The following is a 20,063-nucleotide window of genomic DNA, read 5'->3' on the forward strand; positions in this document are numbered from 1 at the left end:
CCCGCTGGTGCTGGCTGTATCTGCATGTTTTCCTTTTAATCCCCGCTGCTCTCCCCGCCTGTATTGGCAGAGGCAGCAGGGACACAGAACGCTGCAGCCAGCACCAGCGGGGAGGAGAGACTGCTGTGACTGCATTCCCCCTGCTGCCCTCCGTACCTGCACAGGCCGGGCCGGAGGCGACACGTGTCCGTGTCGCCTCGCCTTCGGCCCGTGTCGCCCGTAGATAAAAATAAACTATGAACACTTATTTCTGAAGGCATTCTTACTTTACAGCATTTTTTCACACATGCCTAAAATGTTCGGACCGTACTGCAATCCCCTCCCCGCAGCTGTACGTCACAAAAGGTCATTGATTGGGTCAGGTGGAGGTGGTGACGGTCAGAGTTTTAAGCAGACTTTGGTGAACTCGGGCAGACAGGGTTCACACCAAGCCCAGCCTCATCACTACTTAGGAAATACAAAGTAAGTGAATTCCATGTGTGTATTTCAAAACAAATTGTAGTAGACAGAACTCTGCAATTAAGTTTTGATATTGTCTTTTTATTGTAATTAACCCATCAGCAAAAGTGGAATTAATGTAAAACTCTTGTTTAGTGAAGTTATCTTTTTAAATAAATATAGTCAGCATAGTTAAGTGCCTTTTTTATCCTGATTTCTGAGTTGTGTTTTTTTTCTGTGTTGCCTTGCCTTGTACCACACAGTTTTTGCTTTAATAGCATTTTGGCTCTTCCTAGTGCGCACAGCCCCATTCAATTCTATGGATGGCCCATTCTCATAGTGGCCCCCAGGCATCCAATGGAATATGGACCACGCATAGAATAAATAGGGGCAGCATGCTTTTTATCATTCAACAAAAGATGGACTGAAAAAAATCCATATGTCTATCATCTATTTGTACAGCATCTCAGTTGTATATTCTGTTAGAGGGAATCTTTTCAGACATCTTTTACTAAGTATGCAAAAGTTACAGAAATAGGCAATGTAATGGCTTGTAATAAGCGTGGAAACAAAAGCTGGAGTATGTGTGTATGTCTGTATGCATGTGACATAAGAACCTAAGACTATAAGCTCCTCAAAGGCAGGGACTGATGTGAATGTGCAGTATGAAAAGCACTGTGTAGATTGCCAGCATTAAATAATTACCTGTAATAATTCAAATAGGAAAATCTGTGTGTGTGTGACGAGAGAGCATGGAGCCGACTTCCCGGCCAATCAGGAAGCCAGGCAGCGTGTAATGACGCAGCGCCCGGCATTCTGATTGGCCGGGAAGCTGGCTTCATGCTCCCTCGTCATCTCATATCATTACACGGCGCCCCGGCTTCCTGATTTGCCGGCCAGACGGCTCTGTCTGGGTACCGGAGGAAGGCCACGTTCTGGCTGGAGAGGCCCCCGGGGGTGACAGGCTGGACATACAAAGGTAAGAGGGGACTTTCTTGTTAATCGGGAAGCCGGTTGGCGAGTCTTTACACGCTGCCCGGTTAATCAGGAAGCCAGGCGGCGAGTCATTAAAAGCCACCTGGCTTCCTGAATGTGACTTCCATTACTCTGTAATTGGTATCGGCAATTAAAATGTATCGGTAAAAATTATCGATACTCTGTACCAAAATACCGGTATTGGTGCATCACTAGAAATTTTGTTGCTTTAACATTCGATTTTGGAATTTTCAATCCTGCTCCTTCGATTATTGTGACCCACCCCCCCATTAACTATCAGAAATTCGAACGATTAATCTTGAAAACAAATTTATTCAGGCGCAACTCTAGTTCTGGTGTCTGGCTGAAATTTTCCTATTCTGTGAATACTGGTTACCTGGCTGTCATGCTGACCTTGCTTGAACACTTTGAAGCCTGGAGCAAGTATACAGATAAAGACTTCTGATTAAACTTTGACCTTTCTGGTCTGTATACTTGTTTCAGATCATTAACACAGAATGTTTTGAAGGCAAAGCATCAGCATGACAGCCAGACGGCTAGTTTTTTCATTTTCAGGAGATCAAGAATTGCATTTCCTTTTAAATAAACTCACAACATATTTAAAACTTAACGGAAGCTCCTATATAACAATATACTTGTGCTTTGTTTCAGTATGCTTCAGATAATGACACCAAAACATTTGAGGACCTTCCAGCAAGGTTTGGCTACAGACTTCCCAGTGATGGCTTAAAGGTAGGCCGATTTAAACAGGAAATTGTGTATTTTAGGTGAGCACATATTATTTTATTATCACTGTTTTAACCACTAGTGGGAGCTCTCATTGGCTAAATGCAATTACTCTGACTCTCTATAAAAAAAGTTTTATAATACGATATTGAGTATGTAGGGAGTACATTTTTTAAAATGTTTTTGACACATAGGGGTTGATTTACTAACCTTATAAACACACCACGAACATGTATACACCTCTGTAGTGTGTTCCCTCCCAGCATGATCTATGGGTGGAATCTAAACACCTTTTGTAGTGTGTACACACCCAGCATGTGTGTTGTGCAAAGCCCTGCCCTAAATTGCAAGGTGATGTTGTGTAAATTAGCTCTACATTGTGTTGCTTGCGTTGATGAATGCAGGAATGTAAATGCATGAGCTAACCATTTTTGTCTAAACTGTGAAGCAGCATTATATATGCATCATGTGTATGATTTTTCCATATATGGCATTAGTGGAAATATGCTTTTAGAGACTTTTTGGTTGATAAATACGCTTTGCTGTGTAAATCACCCCCATAGACTTTACAGTTTGAGAAGGAGCAGTAAAGAGCAACCATGCAAAGCAGGAAGCAGAGCCTGTGTATGTAATGAAACTAAATAGTCACTACCCTGTGCATAGATTATATTACACACTATACATAGAAACAAAATTTTGATGGCCTTCAATATACAGTATATGAAAATTATTTAGTTTAATCTGACTTCTTCTGCATGTTTATTTACAAAAGACATTGCAAAGCAGCTGTTGAAGTCTTATTCTGCATTAGTAAGTTCTAGTTTTGCTTGATAACGGAACATTACATGCTTCATTTAATAAGCGAAAAATAATACTGTATTTTGCAAAATCTTCATTATGTTGTAGTACAGTACATCAAACATTCACATATCAGCACAGATTTAAAGTGTATGCATGGCCAAAACGTTATTGTTAGTTGTGAATGGGGTGCGGAAGGGTTAAAACAAGGTATGTCTGGATACCATTTTTTTCAAGACCAAGTAAAAGTACTTTCCCTCAGGTACTTGCCGATAACCATTCCTTTTTCTTAAAAGGACATGTGACATTTTTTCTAAAACAACACAGACTGATGATTTTAGGGCAGTTACTTTATAATTATGAAGAACTGTAACTCAATCCATGATTATTCAGCAATGGAGAATGGCAACCAGCAATCATGGATTTCTGAGATTTGTAGTCCTCTATAGCCAGTTGCAATTTTCTATTGCTGTATAATCATTGATCCCACCAATCGGTGATTTTACAGCAGTTTTACAGAGCTGTGTTTGGGTCTCACCAGGGCTGCGTGTGGGCGCCGGGCTCTCCGGGTGGATGCCATACTCTGTGGATGAGTGCCAGGCTATCTGTGTGGTGCGGGTGGATGGCGGGGCCTGTGGATGGGTTCTGGGCTTTCTATGCGGTGCAAGTGATGCCGGGCTCTCTGTGCATTGCGGGTGAATTTGGGCTCTGCAGGTCGACTCTGGGCTCTGCGGGTGGTGTCGAGTAGGTGACGGGCTCTCAGCAAGTGCGGGGGGCCTTAAGCAACCTCAGGCAGGTGAACTTGTTTAAACATTTAAAGGACCAGTATCGGCCTGAAGAATCGAGGCATTTTCAGGAGTTTTGATAAATCCCGCCCCCCCCTCCATGTATTATAATCAGAGGTGTTGGTAGCATATATTTGCAGCAAATCTAATTGGAAGCCACACTGCCCTATCAAGGCCTCTCTGCTTCCAAAAAAAAAAGCTTCCAAACTGGGACATGCACAGCACATACAAGAATCTGTCACAAGTTCCGCCATTTCTCGCACTCTTCTGCACTCTGCATGAATTCCAGGACCAATCATTAAGACACTGTCATCTTGGGAAAGCTATCACATTGGTATCTCCCAGAGCTCTACATGTTCTTTTAAAACCCAGACAGTATTTTCTTGTAGTACTTACAAAGAGTGGGAAGTGTTAAAACCACAGTCAGGTTTTTTTATTTCATAAAATAAGAGGAAGCTCTCTAACTGGGACACAAAAACCAACTAACTATAGCATGTGTTTGTTTTTTCATTGTATTGTGGGGTAGGGTTAGGAATTGGTGTCTATGTCCTGGGTTATTGTGTGATCTTTGGTACAGGAATGTAGGGGTAATATATCCAGACAGACCCAGATAAAAAAAACAACAGAGTTTCTCACCCCTCTCCATTTTAAACTCTCTATTTTTTCAATAATAAGTCCAGATCAAACAAATATACATCGCCCAGGAAAGTATTTCTTTCCAATTTTACCCAAACACTTACAGTGATCATATTTCCAGACAGCGGGCTCTAACTTTTTCAGCTCAGCTTCCCTGAACTTCCTGTCCAGTACAAGATCACTAGGGACAGAGCTGTCTCCAGCAGGCGGAAGAGGGGGCAGATTGGTGGGGGTAATTGTGTTTTTCCCGTATTCACCTGGGAAAGTGGAATTACCCTTTAATCAAGCAACAACGCATTTGAAATAGCTGAAAAACATTTTGACTTTAATATCACTCTAAAAGTGTATTATTCTCTGTTTTTTTTCCTTTTTCAGCTTCCTGTTTTGGTGATTACTGAGGAAGAGAAATTCTTCCCTGTGGTTTATTAAAAACAATAGCATTTAGGGCCCATTCATACCAGAGCATTTTGTAGCTTTAACAATCCTGTTGTCTTCTATGGTGCCTGTTCAAACACCTGAGGAAAAACACACGTCACTCCAAAAAGTATATCAGCTTCTTTTCAGGCAGAATATTTCTGGATTTCCACAAAATTGTGGTAAACAATTTAGATCACCTTGGGGTGTCTACTTTCTAAAAAGGGGTCATTTCAGGGGTGTTTGTACTGTCCTGCCATTTTCATATGTTTTATAACAGAAAGTAAGTGGTGTTGTTGTTGTTTAACAGTTTTGGTGTTTTTTCCATTATATAGTAAATAAATAAAAAACAATAGTTATTAGTTACCACCAAAAAAAACTCTTATCTGTCTCAAAAAAAGATATAAAGTTAAAGTGACGCCAAACTCAGGAGTTACATCTTAAAAACCACCCTCCAGAAGGAAAGACAGTGTCGGCACACATTCAGAGATGATTTGAGGATCTACAGCCGAGTGATACACAAATAAGATACATTTTATGTTAATAGCTAAGGTGCTTGAATGTATTTTTAAGATTTAACTCCCGAGTGTATGTCACTTTGATTTGGCTAGTGTTGCATGACCGAGTAATTGTGAGTCAAAATATCACAGCACTGAAGAATGGCCTGGTAGTTAAGGGGTGGATACAGGCTGCTTCTCACCCTAAACTAACACTGCTTTGATCACAGATATACTATTCACTCATTTGTATACATGTTTTCTCTGGTTCCTGCATTACATTACACAACATGCAGCATGGAGGCATGAAACTCTGTTGCTTGACTTTTCCAGTGGCTTTTATGAAGTAACCACATCTGGGGTGTGCAGTGTGTGTCTTGTTACTGAACTCCGGAGTTCTGAGTCAGATGTTGGTCAGCGTGCTTCCTTGTAATTCGTGTCAGCTGCTGTGCTAGTTCTGACCGAACACATGACTAAAGGATGTGCATAAACAGTTTTTCATCAAACCCATCTGGCTGTAATATCTGAGTTTATATCAAACCAAAAGAGTAGATAATTATCAGAACCTATGTCAAGTTTATGTTGTTGTATTTCCACTCACTTCCTTTCCTCACCTCCTGTCCTCGTGACAACAGTTTCAGAAATAAAAATGTGCTTGTCAGTGACACAGAATCATACACAGAGCAATAAAACCTGACCTGTACTAACCGTCTCTGTTAAATAAATGTGATTTGGCTAAATTCTCTGTCCCCATCAGAGAGATTCTCATCACTTCCTGTCCTTGTGACACCCTGCCAGTGGTACAGGTCGTCAAGGTAAAAAATCATCTCGGTGAGGACACACATTGCAATATTTTAACACTTCCCCTCTGTGTACTAAAGTTTAATATGGATGGCTTTAAGGAACTCTTTTCATTAAATGCTCAAATTGGTTATAGCGTAGAGCAGGGGCGCCCACAATTTTTAGTCTGGAGATCTACTTTTCAAATGACGATTTTAATGAGATCTACCAACGAAAAAACACCTGCATTCCGGGTCGTGAGGGGGCATGGCTGTGCATTGAAGTCAATGACACCGCAGCCAGGCCCCTCACCCGCAGTGCGATCGCCTGCACCCGGAACGCAGGCACATTGGTGCCTGTGTTCCGGTCCAGTGCGATCTGCAAAAATGCTGCATGCACTATTTTTGCAGATCGCACTGGACTGGAATGCAGGGAGCCAGCCGGCTTGCTATCCAGTACGTTCTAGAGGCACCGGCTTCCTGTCCTCCCGCGGTGCTCGTGTGGCCGACGTTGCACAAGGGGAGAGATGTCCTGCCCCTTTCTGTCTGCGCCGTCTAACACATTCAGCCGGCAGCTACACGAGCACCGCGGGAGCATAGCCGTAGCCAGCTCCTTTTGAGCCCGAGCCAAGGAAAACAAAACGTGCTCCCCAACAGGCTTGTGACGTCACTCAGCGCCCTGCCTCCAGGCTTTTATTTTTTACTATTTTTTTTAATTTACTTTTTATTATTTATTTAATTTTAAATATTTTTTTATACTGTTGGGGGGACTGTGGGGATATATTAGGGGTCTAAACTCTCCCCTGATATTTCCCTTTTAAAATAGAAAAAGAAATTGAGGACACAAAGTCCTCAATCTCTTTTTCTGCATGCTCTGTTCTAAATGAATGGAAAGCACAGAGGCTTCCCATTAATTCAGAAAATATTTACTACCACCAGTTTCTGAATGGGGAGGAGCCTCTGTACTGAGTGCTACTCTACATTGAGAAACTAAACTCATGAATGAACAGGAAGTTATGTAAAGCACTTCCTGTTAATTCATAACTGGGGATCATCTGATCGCTCCAGTGTTTGTCCTGCCCAGAGGATTGGTACATATCACTGATATGGACCGATCCTCCGCCACACACACAGGGGGGCTCAGCTTCTCCTCTGGATCCCCGCTGCTCTCCCAGGCAAAGGCAGCGGGGGATCTGAGGAGAAGTGAAGGAAACACTTTAGCTGCAGGGGGAGGACGGAACCGCTGTCACAGAAGTAAGGCCGAGCGGTGAGGAGAGAGAGAGCCACTGGCTGTCAGATCCTGGCCGAGCGGCTCTCTCCACCAACCCCTGCAGCCGGCTGCAGCGCTTCGTTCACTTCTCCTCGGATCCCCGCTGCATACAGATGGGGGAGAGCAGCGGGGATCCTGAGGAGAAGCCCCACGGCGGGAGGACGGGACATCGCGATCTACCAGTGATCGCTTTGCAATCGACTAGTAGATCGCGATCGACCTAATGGTTACCCCTGGCATAGAGGATACTGCCAACTAAAACTCCGTCTAGTGTGGGGGTTTCCACCAATTGACCTAAACTCCATATCTGATTATGGCTAAAGCTGGCCATACACTGCTAAAATCTTGATTTACAGTAATTGGCTGAAATTCTAAGGCTGGGCACACACCTTACAACCATCGCAAGACTTTTGTCTTGCGAACGGGTGTCCCTGCAGCCTCCACAAATGTCAATTACTCAGTCTGCTTTTGTCGAAGGAGCCAGGTTGAACATCGTTAGCCAAACATGACTGCTGCCAATCAGCTTCAATCACTTTTCAGTTATTCTGAAAGCAGATATCCTGGTAGGGGAGATTCATCCATTGACGCTGTTTAGCACGGATGGAGGAATCTGTTATATTTCTTTTATTCAACCTGCAGGCTAAACAAAAAAAATCTATTAGTGTACGGCTGGCTTAAATCTGACACAATTGCAATCCTGGGACAGTTGTGGTGCACATTGACCTTTGCTGTTATTGCTAAATGGATGCAAAGTGCACTGGGATGGGTGACACTATAGGACTGCTCAGGTTTCCATTTAAAGCTGTGCCAAGCAATGTTTTTGGGGAAAAGTAGCTTACATGTGCTTATATAAAAAAAGATAATACCCCTACCCACCTACACCCTTAAATGGGAACAAGATCTAGGAGGCTCCATCTCCCTGGACACTTGGGACCAAATATGGCGTACAACCTCCAAGAGTTCGATGAATGTACCAACGATAGAGGCAAACTACAAGGTGCTCTTTAGGTGGTACTTAGTCCCGCTCCGGATATCCAAAGCTATCCCTTCTCACTCTCCACACTGTTTCAGGGGTTGCCGGGTGGAGGGCTCGGTCCTCCATATACAGGTGAAACTCGATTAATTAGAATATCGTGCAAAAGTAATTGCAGTAAGTGCTGCAAAAGGGGCCCAAAAAGATAATACCGCCAGAAACTGGTTTAAAATAGGCACCACTTACTTTTTTCTGTGCAGCCAGTCCTTGGCTCCATCAACATGCTTGAGGCAATATGACGGTATCGCTCTGAACGCTGCAACTGTACTCGTTCCTCCCCAGCCTCTACTCCTCGCTGCCTTTTTATGCTCTATGAACGCTTGCTTTAGTACATATAAAGCACTGTACTAAGAGATGCAGATTAGGGGCACGTTTGTCACCCCTTTGCTGTCCATTCTGGTCCAATTCAACAGGCATTCCCACCGGACAGAATACACAGGAGCTTCCAGTGAAGAACAAGCATGCAGCCAGTGAAGTGTTCGGACATCTGTTGTACGCATGCTTGTCCTGTGTCATTTACTCTTAAATTAATGAGGCAAGAGTATGGATGTGAGTTTTATAAGCTTGCAATGTTTAAAGCAGATCACCTTTTGGCAGCCCCTATATTTCTATCCCACCAGGTTCCTTTAATTTGATATTTCAGCTAATGTGCAGGGTATGATGAGAATTTATTGTGGAGCCAGTCTAAAAGCAGTTATGCAGATCAACAATGTAGCTTAAGTACCCTGTTTCCCCGAAAATAAGACCTACCCTGAAAGTAAGACCTAGCACTATTTTTCAAGATTCCTGTAATATAAGACCTACCCCAAAAATAAGACCTAGTTTGGTGGTAGCATGTGAGGGGGAACTTGAAGAGCAGGAGAGATGGTATCAGCCTGCATGGACATACTGTATTAAGGGGATGACAAGGGACTCCCTCCGGCCAGCACAGTGACAGGGAGCACTCCAGTACCATACTTCACCAACTGCTGTCCCCCTGAAGGCACTGCTTAATGTAATAGGTACTGTACTGTAATGTGTACCGGTAAATGGTACTGTACCGCGCTGTCCACTGTCTGATGTCCCCACTGCTGCACCGCTGTCCCTGATGACAAAGGAAGCCGGCGCTGTAGAAAGCAGGGCTGCGGAGGCAGCAGAGCCGCATTAGCCAATACTTACTCTATAGCGCCGGTTACTGTGACAGGCGGAGTGACACCAGATAACTTTGGATTGTTGTACATTTTGTTGCACATTCAAAAAAAAAAAAAAAAGACATCCCCTGAAAATAAGACCTAGTGTGCTTTTTGGGGGCAAAAAAAATATAAGACAGTGTCTTATTTTCAGGGAAACACGGTAGCTGAATTTAGTAGAAGCTTTTACATTACAGTGGGCCTATTTATAAGGCAAGATCACCCATAAGGCCAGTATATTGTCTACTGTTGCTAGTATACGTTCCTGAACTCTGACATGTAAGGGATGGGGATTGTGGGAAGACAATATAAAGACAGACTGTGAGAATATGGCCTATTGCTTTGCAGTTCGGTCGATTTTTCAGGCACCGGGGGCTGGAGATATTGGTATTTAGACTGTTTAGTGGGGGGAGCAGAGGACGGGGTCCCCAACAGTGTGATGATGTCAATTCATAGTCCAGTGAACCGGAAGGGGACACAGGAAGCTGCAGGAATATGCTGGTGTCTGTTTGCATAATGAGAATAGCCATAGAAAGATAGATTGTCGTCTTACAGTGTCATCCTGTTAGCTATGCAAGGTAGCTCAATGGTATTACTGATTTTTATAAATGTACAACAAGACACATAAATGTATTTATCTGTTGGGCAGGAGTCCTACTTTTAAGCACTGTTATCAAGAAAATAAGGAAAAACCCTAAAACTATACCATGAACATGGAGATTAAGCAAACAAGGTAAAAGTAGTTTTGTTCAACCAAGAGAGGGTTTTGAACAGAGTGCAGCTCAAGAAGGGGGTCGGAGAGTTAAATAGTAATATAAAAGATTTTTTATTAGGTATACAAGGTAAAAAACAATCTTCCACATAAACTGACTGCACAATTGAAAACCACTATCCCCACACCATTAAAAATTGATCATTGCAATAATCCATTCGTACCAGTCAACACTCAAACACTTAAGGAGCTAGCTGATCAGTATTATCTGTGTCATCAGGTGGTCCTCAATTGGCCCTTAACCTTTGGTCAGTGACTTTCAGATGTTTCCAAGGGACAAAAGCAAACTGGATGTGTACAGTAAGGCCCCGTTCACACCTTTACGTTTTGTCGCGCGTTCAACGCTCTATGAACGCTCAACAAAACGTACAAACATGAAAATCCCATTGTTTTCTATGGGTCTGGTTCACCCCTTTCCGTATTTCCGCCCGTCTGAAACGCCCTACAAAACGGCCTACGCTCAAACAAGTACATGTACTTCTTTGGGCCGTTTTGTAGGGCGTTTTACATTGGGATACAGCCAAGTAGCCTTCGGAATCGCGTGACAGACACGCATATTCAATACGCCTAGTTGTGAACCCAGCCTTAATGTCTTCCAAAAATGATTTCTGTTCAATGCCAATACATTGGTGGGAAAGGTGGTTGTTTTTAGCTTGACTTGCCTTGTATGTATGAGCAGCACTAGTGGTTTATAATTAACTTATTCTTTTGGCTTTGCCTGTACCAGCATGCAAAGGGAAGAAATCCAGGAATGTGTTATGCTTTCAGAAGTCATTAATTTATTTTATTTGTGGCTGAATAAGAACCGTGCACTCATCTTACACAGCACTATTCTGCAATAGAACCTAGTAGGCTATTCTTTGTAATATTCTGAAGGTCATTCGTATAAAAAGTAACTGGTAGCTTTGATTTGCAGTGTCTTGTATGGTTTTTAATGGATATCTTTAATTTGTACGCTGGTTTCTCGAGCAGTGTTGCCAATGTAGAGGACAGATGTAAAGAAAACTACAGTGATGATGGAATTTTACAGTACGCAGTGGTTACAGACAGAAGGTTCACCTGTTATCCACTAGGTGGTGCTATGCAATACAGATAACTGCTGTAGAGGGGAATACAAATATTCTGATGACTAAGCAGATTGCGTTCAAGTGTTTCCAGGCCATCACTTATCTCTGTGCTTCTTTATAAAATGGAATTCAAATCTGTTACATTTTTTTTAATTGAATGGCTGCTAACTGCATTGGTGGTCAGCATACCTCTTTTATCTATATAATGTTAGTTGCCAAAAAACCCAGAACATGCAAAAAAAATAAATTTATAATACCGTATATAAATTACAGCAGCAGCACATCAGCAGAGCCCTCATGTTCACAGCTTGTTGGAACAGATGTGCTGGGTGGGTCAGAGCCTAGCCACGGGTGTTTCCGCTACCCATTAATACCAGTTTATAGCAAAATTCATCAGGGCGTCATAATCTGTGCACCAGGTAGGTTCTTTTTTTAATGGGGTTTCATAAATATCTACTTTTATATATACACAGTTATGATGGGGAGAAAGGAAAAAAAAAACTTTTACACTCTTAAGAATTTTCATGATTTCTGCATGAACTGCTCATATAATTTGGTCTGATCGTTATCAAAGTCATAGTAAATCGTTTGTATACACACACAGACACACACACACACACACACACACACACATACACACGCACACACACATGTTTGTCATTCGAGGCACTTCTACTTGGTGCCTTTTTTATACCAGTTCGGCCTCATTCACACACAACACATGAGCACAATTTGCAAAATACGCGTTTACGTGATGTGCACAATACGTAAAATGACGTCTATAGATGCGCATACTGACGTGTATGTGTCTATGCGTTCATAATTGTTTTAGCACTGTGTAAACTTTACATGTGTGTGCGTACAAATGCGTTTAGATGCTCACGTGCGTAAAACATGCACAGTTTGCGGCTCCAGAGCACCTCTGTTCCATTTTTTTATGCGCATTTGTACGCAAAGCAAAAACATGGCCCAATGAACAGCTGTGTGTGTGGGGCTGTGTATTTGCATGTGCTGCATAGAGATGCGCACAGAAAAAAGTGTTGCGCGCATCTGTACGCAGCTTTTTTTGCGCACGTGTGAATGAGGCCTTACCGTATATCTGGTCTATTTTTTTATTTTGGGTAGAGCAGAAATGATGAAAACTTGTCAGGCTTTTTTGCCATCTGTGTTCCAGTGAGGAGATTTCCCTTCACTTCCTACCCTGTAGCCACAACAAGAAGTGTTAGAAATTCGCTCCGAAGTAGGGAAATCTCCTCGATAGCTGTCAGCAGAACAATTTTTTTTAAATTGGTACATTTCCTATCCAGTCCTAGAATAGCGACAGCTCACAAAAGTGCATTTCCCTCACTTTAATTTTCAGGGACTGTTGTCACTAGAACAAATGGCTAGAGCGGATCTCCAAACTTGAACACAACCTGAAATTGTAACCATATTTTCTGTAGTGATACAAGAATGACGGATTTCTGCAAAATGAGACTACTTTTATTTTTTATTGCAAGTGTGATCTAGATCAGACCATGTTTTAAAGAGAACTCCAAGGAAACTTTCCTTAACCCTTGCAGTGGGCTACCTCCGCACTGCAAGGGTTAAGTACTCGTTTTTGTCGAGGTGCTAAAATAACAAAGTTATACTCACCCAAAGCTCTGAGCTGGCCAGCTGTCACAGCGCTCCCTCCAGCCTGTCTTCTCCTCCGCTGCAGCATTGGAATCTTCTTCTGTACAGTCTATACACTGTGTATAAATGTGATGGTTTACGGGACCTTAGACCACTGCAGGGGAGGGGGAGAGAGGCTCCAGGGACCGGTGTAAGAACAAGCCGGCTCGCAGTATCGGGTGAGGATCATTTTTTTTTTTGTATCCTAGACAAACCAAGCAGTTAAGGGTTTATCAAATGTTTTCCTTGTTCTTCTGTAAGGTGTCACTCATGAAGTAATTTAGAACGTTCCTAAGGGTTCACCAATTTTCCCATTTACTGTTTATGTACAGCAGTTGTAATAGCATTATTTTAATTAACGCAGAGAATAAAGTCTTGTATGTTAAAAAGTAGGGATGCTCTGATACTAGTATCCGTATCGGTGCAGATACAGAGTATTTGGGCAAGTACTCGCCCAAATGCTCCCGCTGCCTATCCTGATGCTGGAACGTCCGAGTATTATTACACACTGCCTGGCTTCCTGATTGGCCAGGAAGCTGGCTCCATGCTCCCTAGTCATTTGGTGGCTTGGAGCTGGGTTCCCGGCCAATCGGGAAGCCGGGGGTTGGGTGATGACTCGCTGCCCAGCTTCCTGATTGATCGGGAAGCTGGCCAAACAGGAAGCCGGGCGGCGAGTCATTACCCCCACTGGTTTCCTTAATGGGACTTCCGGTATCTGTATTCGATATTGACGAGTACCAAAAAAAAATGGTATCGGTGCATCCCTATTAACAAACGATTTTCCATGTCTGCTTATATTGCTCTCGTCTGTTTTGTAGGGGTTTCTGGTGAGCTCTAAACCAGAGAATGCTTGTGAGCCCATTTCTCCTCCACCGGTGCAGAAGGACAACAGCACTAGTGTCTATGTGGTGCTTATCAGAAGACTGGACTGTAACTTTGACCTTAAGGTAAGATAACCTCTACTACCTGGGTGTAGCCATGAGATGCCCATTTGAAGTTTTGTCTTATACTTGTAGAATGAAAGGCCTTAGTATCATATTTATAAAGCAGTTACTGGGGCATTCACAGTTGCTTCACCATTCCCTGTCATTTAAACTACATGCACCAAGAAGATACACCTGAAGTGAATATATGGTGAATGTCACATTCACTGCTTTAAAAATGTAAGGGTCTATTTTTTAATTTTTTTTCTTCATCCAAAACTCACTAAAACATTTGGAAGCAATGTTGGTAATTTTAATAGTCAACACTGGGAGAAGAGTGGGCAATCCAACTGCCATTAGTTCACTTTCTCATTCAGACCGTGTTGTAATACCCTGTTCTCTTTTGTCAATGATCTGGGAACCCCATTTGTATTAGCAATGCCCGAGGCACACCCGATGTAGGCTTCTTGATGACTTACACATATAGGAAGCCAAATTGCAATAGCCAATAGGCTGGCTTTTGTGCCTGCACACTGAGCAGAGGTGTGGACCTGAGAGAGAATTTTCTCACGTCCACTCCTCTGATTAGTGGGCAGGGTTTCAATAGCCATCCTGTGCCGGGGGGGGGCTGTTGCTTGAGAGTTAATATTAGAGTTAATAGGATGTTCTTCACATATTATAGGCAGTAGTAGATCCAGACAATCCTGCATTATGACCACTAGATGGAGCTGGATAGCATTGGAAAGAAATGGGTAAATAAGTATGGATGAGGCGGAGCTTGGTGCCAACCCAGTTCACCTGATTTCACCCAAGCTCAAAACTCTCACTGCCACCCCCTCCACCTGACACAACCAGAGGCAGCAATTGCGGAAGGCCTGTTCCATGTACGTTGTGATGTAAAGCTGCAGGGCAGGGAATGCTGCAACTGATTGGGTTGGGAGGAGGGGTGGTGGTCAGAGTTTTGAGTGGACTTGGGCGAACTCAGACGATGTGGGTTCACACTAAGCCCAAGCCTCATCACTACCACTAACATGTATTTATTTCCTAAGGTACCCATCTGAGAACATTTGTTTTTGCCTCTTTCTCATAACCGCTGGTTAACTCGCACATAACTAATGTTTGGCTGGATGAATTGCTATAACTGGATCCCTATGTTTATGGGCGGATTTCACTTGTTCCATGGGCTTGTTGTCTATTACAATTTCTGTAATTCATATTGTATTACAAAGTAAAAAGAAACGCAAGACCAACCAGTTGAACCTTTCAACTCAGAGAAATACCAGGTTTGTGTGTATTAAATATATGCTTAAACAAATACATAGGCTTCCATTGATGACCTCTTTCTGAAAATGCTAGTTACCTGGCTGTCTCTGGTCTCAATACTTTTTGAGTTATGAACCAGGAATGAGCATGCAACTAGTGAAGGCAAAGGAAAGTCAGAACTTGTATGCTGACTTATGTAAACATAATTGTGTAAGATAAATAAAGTATTAAAGCCTTTTGGGTTAGCATAACAGCCAGGCAACTTAGAATTGCAAAATGAGAGTTCAAAGAATGGCAGTCCATGCTTTTTGTTGGTGCATGCTCCCTTTAATACTTCACTTTGTCAGCATGCTGTGTATTAAAAGAGATCTGTAGCCAAACCTGCATCTTTCACTGCAGTCGTGAAAGATCCCAACAGTATTGTTGGGATCCACTCCGCTGCCTAATTGACAGCTGGCCCTGTCTCTCTAGAGCCAGGGCCAGCTGTGCCCGCCTCTTCCCCTGTCTGTCCCTCCAATGAGTGCTGGAGAAGCAGAGAGAAGGAAAGGGGGGAATCCCAGCGGGGAGCAATGACTGATAGTGGTCGCTCAATTTTTTTTCTCTATAGAGCCAACATGTGACATCCGCAATGTTGCACGCCGGCTCAGACTATTGGTAAGAGTACATTTTAGTCTCCCAATACTTCTCCTTTAAGTGTAATGTTATCCGAGGGTGGCTTGACTGTATATGCTGTTGGAGGACAGTAACAGTTAATGCCGCGCACGCTGAGACTGAATTGCTAGTGCCAGACACCAGGCCTTTTTAGGTAATCACATTTGCATTGGTTAATGCAAGATTCCATTACCTGGATTTAATATTCTCTCTCCATAGAGGCTTGCGGTCAATAGCAGTCTACAGTTTGGAGCTGAAGAAATGACTTTCAGCAGGCAATTTCATCCGTTGTCTGTTTTACATTATCCATCTTTTATATGAACTAAATCATGCTGTTTAGTTTGTAAATCTCGGTGGCTTGTGGTCATTTATCTGAAAAAGTGATTTATAGGCAGAGTTTATATTTGTGTGGGCAATAAATTGCCTTTAGTAGGTGAGTGGGAACATGCTGTGTTCTGGGCATGTCTCTTATCAGTACCCTGGCAGTGGTTAAATGTATTACAGCTGATTTATCAAAGGGGCAATTTCCACCCAAGTTTATGTTCATTTTATATTTTCAATTGGTTTCAGAGAATTGGTAAGACATTTCCCCTGAACCTGGCATTTGAGGGGAACACAGAATTGGGTGAAAATTATTGAAATCAATGCCATTATTTAATTTTCATATTTAAATCCCCTGGCAGAATATTTAATATTAAGGGAACAGTAAACCTAGAGTTACTAAGTAGAGGCGAAATGAAGCTTTGAGGGTATGCTGAGGGAAGTAAATGATATCTGTCCCTGCATGTTTCTATTACTTTTAATTAACCAGAAGAACCTCTTCTGTTCCCCTCTTTGACTCTGACCACTGATTAGTCTTCTCTTTTGTTACTAGGCCTGACATATGACTCTGCCCTCACCAGCCAATAGAGCCCCATCCAGTAAGAGTGCCCGTACGAGTGCTTGTATTTGGACAGGGGAATAGCTATTAGATCAATATTACTAGATTTCATATGTACAGGGGTGTGGAAATTTTTGAAAAAACTACTTGTCCAAGGACTAAAGCGGGGGCCCGATCTACTTGTCCCTCATGACAATCTACTTGTTCTGATACAAAAAAAAAAATAATTTTGCCGCGCGGCCCCATTGATTTCAGTGGAGTTACATCCGTGTGGCAATCACTGAAAAAAGGTACATTTTCGCAACACGCACCATGCAGTGTTTTGAACCGTGATTATGTCTGATTGCACGGGCGGTATTGTGGCGGGAAACCGCGCAATCTGGCAGGCGTGACTGGGGTGACATTAGACAATAATGGCACCGCCAGTGCGATCGGCGGTGGTATGTGATTCTGTGACTGCTAGGCCATCCACATGATTTTATGCACAATCGCCCACTCCAATCACACACAATACCCATGCATGCAGATGGTGGGTGCAGCGGTGTTTTTATTTTATTTTTTATTATTTTTAATTCTCATTTATTTTTATAATTTTTTTACTTTATCGCCTTTTTATTTTTTCAATTTTTATGTATTTACATTTTGAATTGTCATTTATTTTCTTACTTTTTTTTCACTTAACTTTATTGCTATTAAACAAGGGCTAACAAGCTCCTGTGTGAAAGCATTTGGAGGTGACAGGTTCTCTTTATTGACCCTATCACCTCCAACACAAGAGTTCTAGCACAGTACTGTGCTCGTTCTCCTGTGACAGGAAGGCTGCATTCCTGTATCACTGCACACACGGAGCAAAGAAGCATTCTTTGCTCTGTGCTTTAACATAATCTAATTTGCCTGGTGTCGGGTCCCCCACAAGAGTGGGGGACCCCGAAGTCCAGGGCAGAAAAGAAGCCAGCGTGCAGCCAGAGACAGCCGGGAGAGTTACATGGCCGGCTGCCGGAGATAGATAGAGGGGAGGGGAGTGAGATTCAGGCTTGTTACAAGTGATTTTGGACGGCTGTAGAGCCGTTCAAAATCACTTGTACGAAACGGCTCCCACACTACATTTAGCCGTGCTGCTTGGCCGCAGCCGGGCTATATGTAGAAAAAAGCGACGCCCGAAACTGCCGGTCCCGGGCGATAGGAATTCCACACCCCTTCTGTTGGTCTTCTCATTTTAGGAAGGGGCTGTTAACATAAAATTATGAAATGGTTTAATTACCTTTTTTTATTTTTAAAACATTGCCTCCCCACTGCTCCTTTCAGGAGGCCGAGCTGGGCGCAGAGGCGAGCGTCTCCTGTGACAACTAATCAGGATGAAGAGCGGTGTGGGGGAGGAGACAGCTGTCACAGGAGACCGAGCCAGCGGTGCTAGGGGAGAAGTTGGCTGTCAGCCGTGCCACAGGAGGCCAAGTTCTCCTCCCCACACCGCCTGCTCAGCCTCCTGTGACAGCCGAAGTAGTCAGGATGGAGAGTGGTGAAGAGTTTTCTGGAAACTATGGCGCTGGAAGACAGTGGAGTTGTCCGCTTGCTTCTCCTTCTTGTGGAGTGATCTCCTCCCACTTCCAGTTGTGTCTCTAGATAGGAAATCAAGAAATATGTCCTTAAAGAGACATAGACCACATAAATACAAGTTTGCATTGGTTTTACTATTCTCTACTCTAGACAAAAAAAAGTTTTGACTTAAATATTCTTTCATTAGTGACACTAAACTGAAGAGTTAAACCTTTAAAAATGCATTCAAGTGCCTTAAGTATTAACAAAAATGTATCTTATTTGTGTATCACTCGGCTTTAGATTTTCAAATCATCTCTGAATTCATACTGACACTGTCCTTCCTTCTGGAGGGTGGCTACTTTTGTTCCCCATGGTCCCTGTGTGTGTTGTAAAGTAGCCACTGCTCCAAGCTCATTCCTGTGATGGACTACAATCTCATGTTTAGTTTACTAATTTGTATATTGAGATTGTAGTCCATCACAGGAGTGAGCTTGGAGAGGTGGCTACTTTACAGCACACACAGGGACGGACCACGGGCAAGGATGTCAGAAGGAAGGACAGTGTCAGTATGAATTCAGAGATGATTTGATGATCTACAGCCGAGTGACACACAAGATACATTGCTGTGAGGGTACTTTATTACATGTTGTTTTATTATTATTATTGTATTTTTAAGACTTAACTCCTGAGTTTAGTGTCACTTTAAAATGATGGGCAGATCGCATAGTTACCACAGAGAGCTGCCAGTTGTCAGTTTATCTTTATTGGATTAATTATTACATTTCAGCTTTGTTTAGAGAAACATCTTTGTCCCCCATACCACCTTTTTATGTCAGCAGTCGTAATTCCTGATGATGATTTTCTGTAGTTTTAAATATTTATCCATCAAATGTTTTTGTATTCCACAAAACAGCTTGTATGTCTGTAAGGTCTCATGCACCCTGCGAAGGTTTCCAAGCATATTGCAAATGTTGTATTTGCAGAAGGTTGGACATACCGTAGGAATACCGTTGTTTTTATGTGAGATGTTCCTACTAGGGCGCGGGGGCTGACAAGTGTTCTGAAACCTCCTGCATTTTTCAAATAAACATATAAACATTTTTACCTCCTGGTACAGTCTTGGAAATATTTGCACAAATCTTATAAATGTTAAGTACAAGCATTTTCATTGCCAAAAACACGAGATTACGCTTTTAAGAAGCTTGGAAAAATTATTGTAAAACACTTATGAATCTCCCAACAAAAACTACGGTGTGCTTTGTATTCGCTTATAAAAGCCGGTGTGTGTATATATATATTGTATATACAGGGCCGCCATTAGGGGGGTGCGGACAATACTCATGTGAGGGGCCCGGGACCCTTACATGGGTATCGGCTGACAGCTGTGCAGGTGACAGACGAGGAGGTGGAGGCGGCCAGGCCCCAGCAGTGCCAGTCCAGCGGCTTCGGAGGAGACTGGGACCCCGGTGTTCTGATCTCGGACCGGCATACACACATACATACACACATACATACACACACACGGCAGCCAGGCCCCGTGCACAGCTTTAGGCCTGCACCGCCGCTGCGCACACACACACACACACACGCCTGATTATTATGGCCACCCCATCAGTACTTCATTGGGCCACGAGATGACTCCACGAGATGACTTCGTTGGGCCGCCTCGTGACTCCACGAGATGTTGAAAGGTGTTGCGCGGAATCTGACACTGCACTGTTGCCCTTCTGTTGTCTTGTACCAGTCTTGCCACTCTCCGTTCTGCCCTAACATTGAC

General features: G+C 43.0%; 1 protein-coding gene across 1 annotated transcript in view; it reads left to right on the forward strand.

Moving 5' to 3' along the window:
- The window catches only part of RNF13 (ring finger protein 13), a 73,074-nt gene that overhangs the window by 19,775 nt on the left and 33,236 nt on the right, over nt 1-20,063 (forward strand). Inside the window, exons 3-4 of the mRNA XM_018568375.1 lie at nt 2,086-2,166; nt 13,852-13,980. Coding sequence (XP_018423877.1) covers nt 2,086-2,166; nt 13,852-13,980 — 210 coding nt within the window. The remainder of the gene's footprint in view (nt 1-2,085; nt 2,167-13,851; nt 13,981-20,063) is intronic.

This window comes from Nanorana parkeri, unplaced genomic scaffold (genome assembly GCF_000935625.1).
Source record: "Nanorana parkeri isolate BGI_ZX_2015 unplaced genomic scaffold, ASM93562v1 scaffold1178, whole genome shotgun sequence".
Lineage (NCBI taxonomy): Eukaryota > Metazoa > Chordata > Amphibia > Anura > Dicroglossidae > Nanorana > Nanorana parkeri.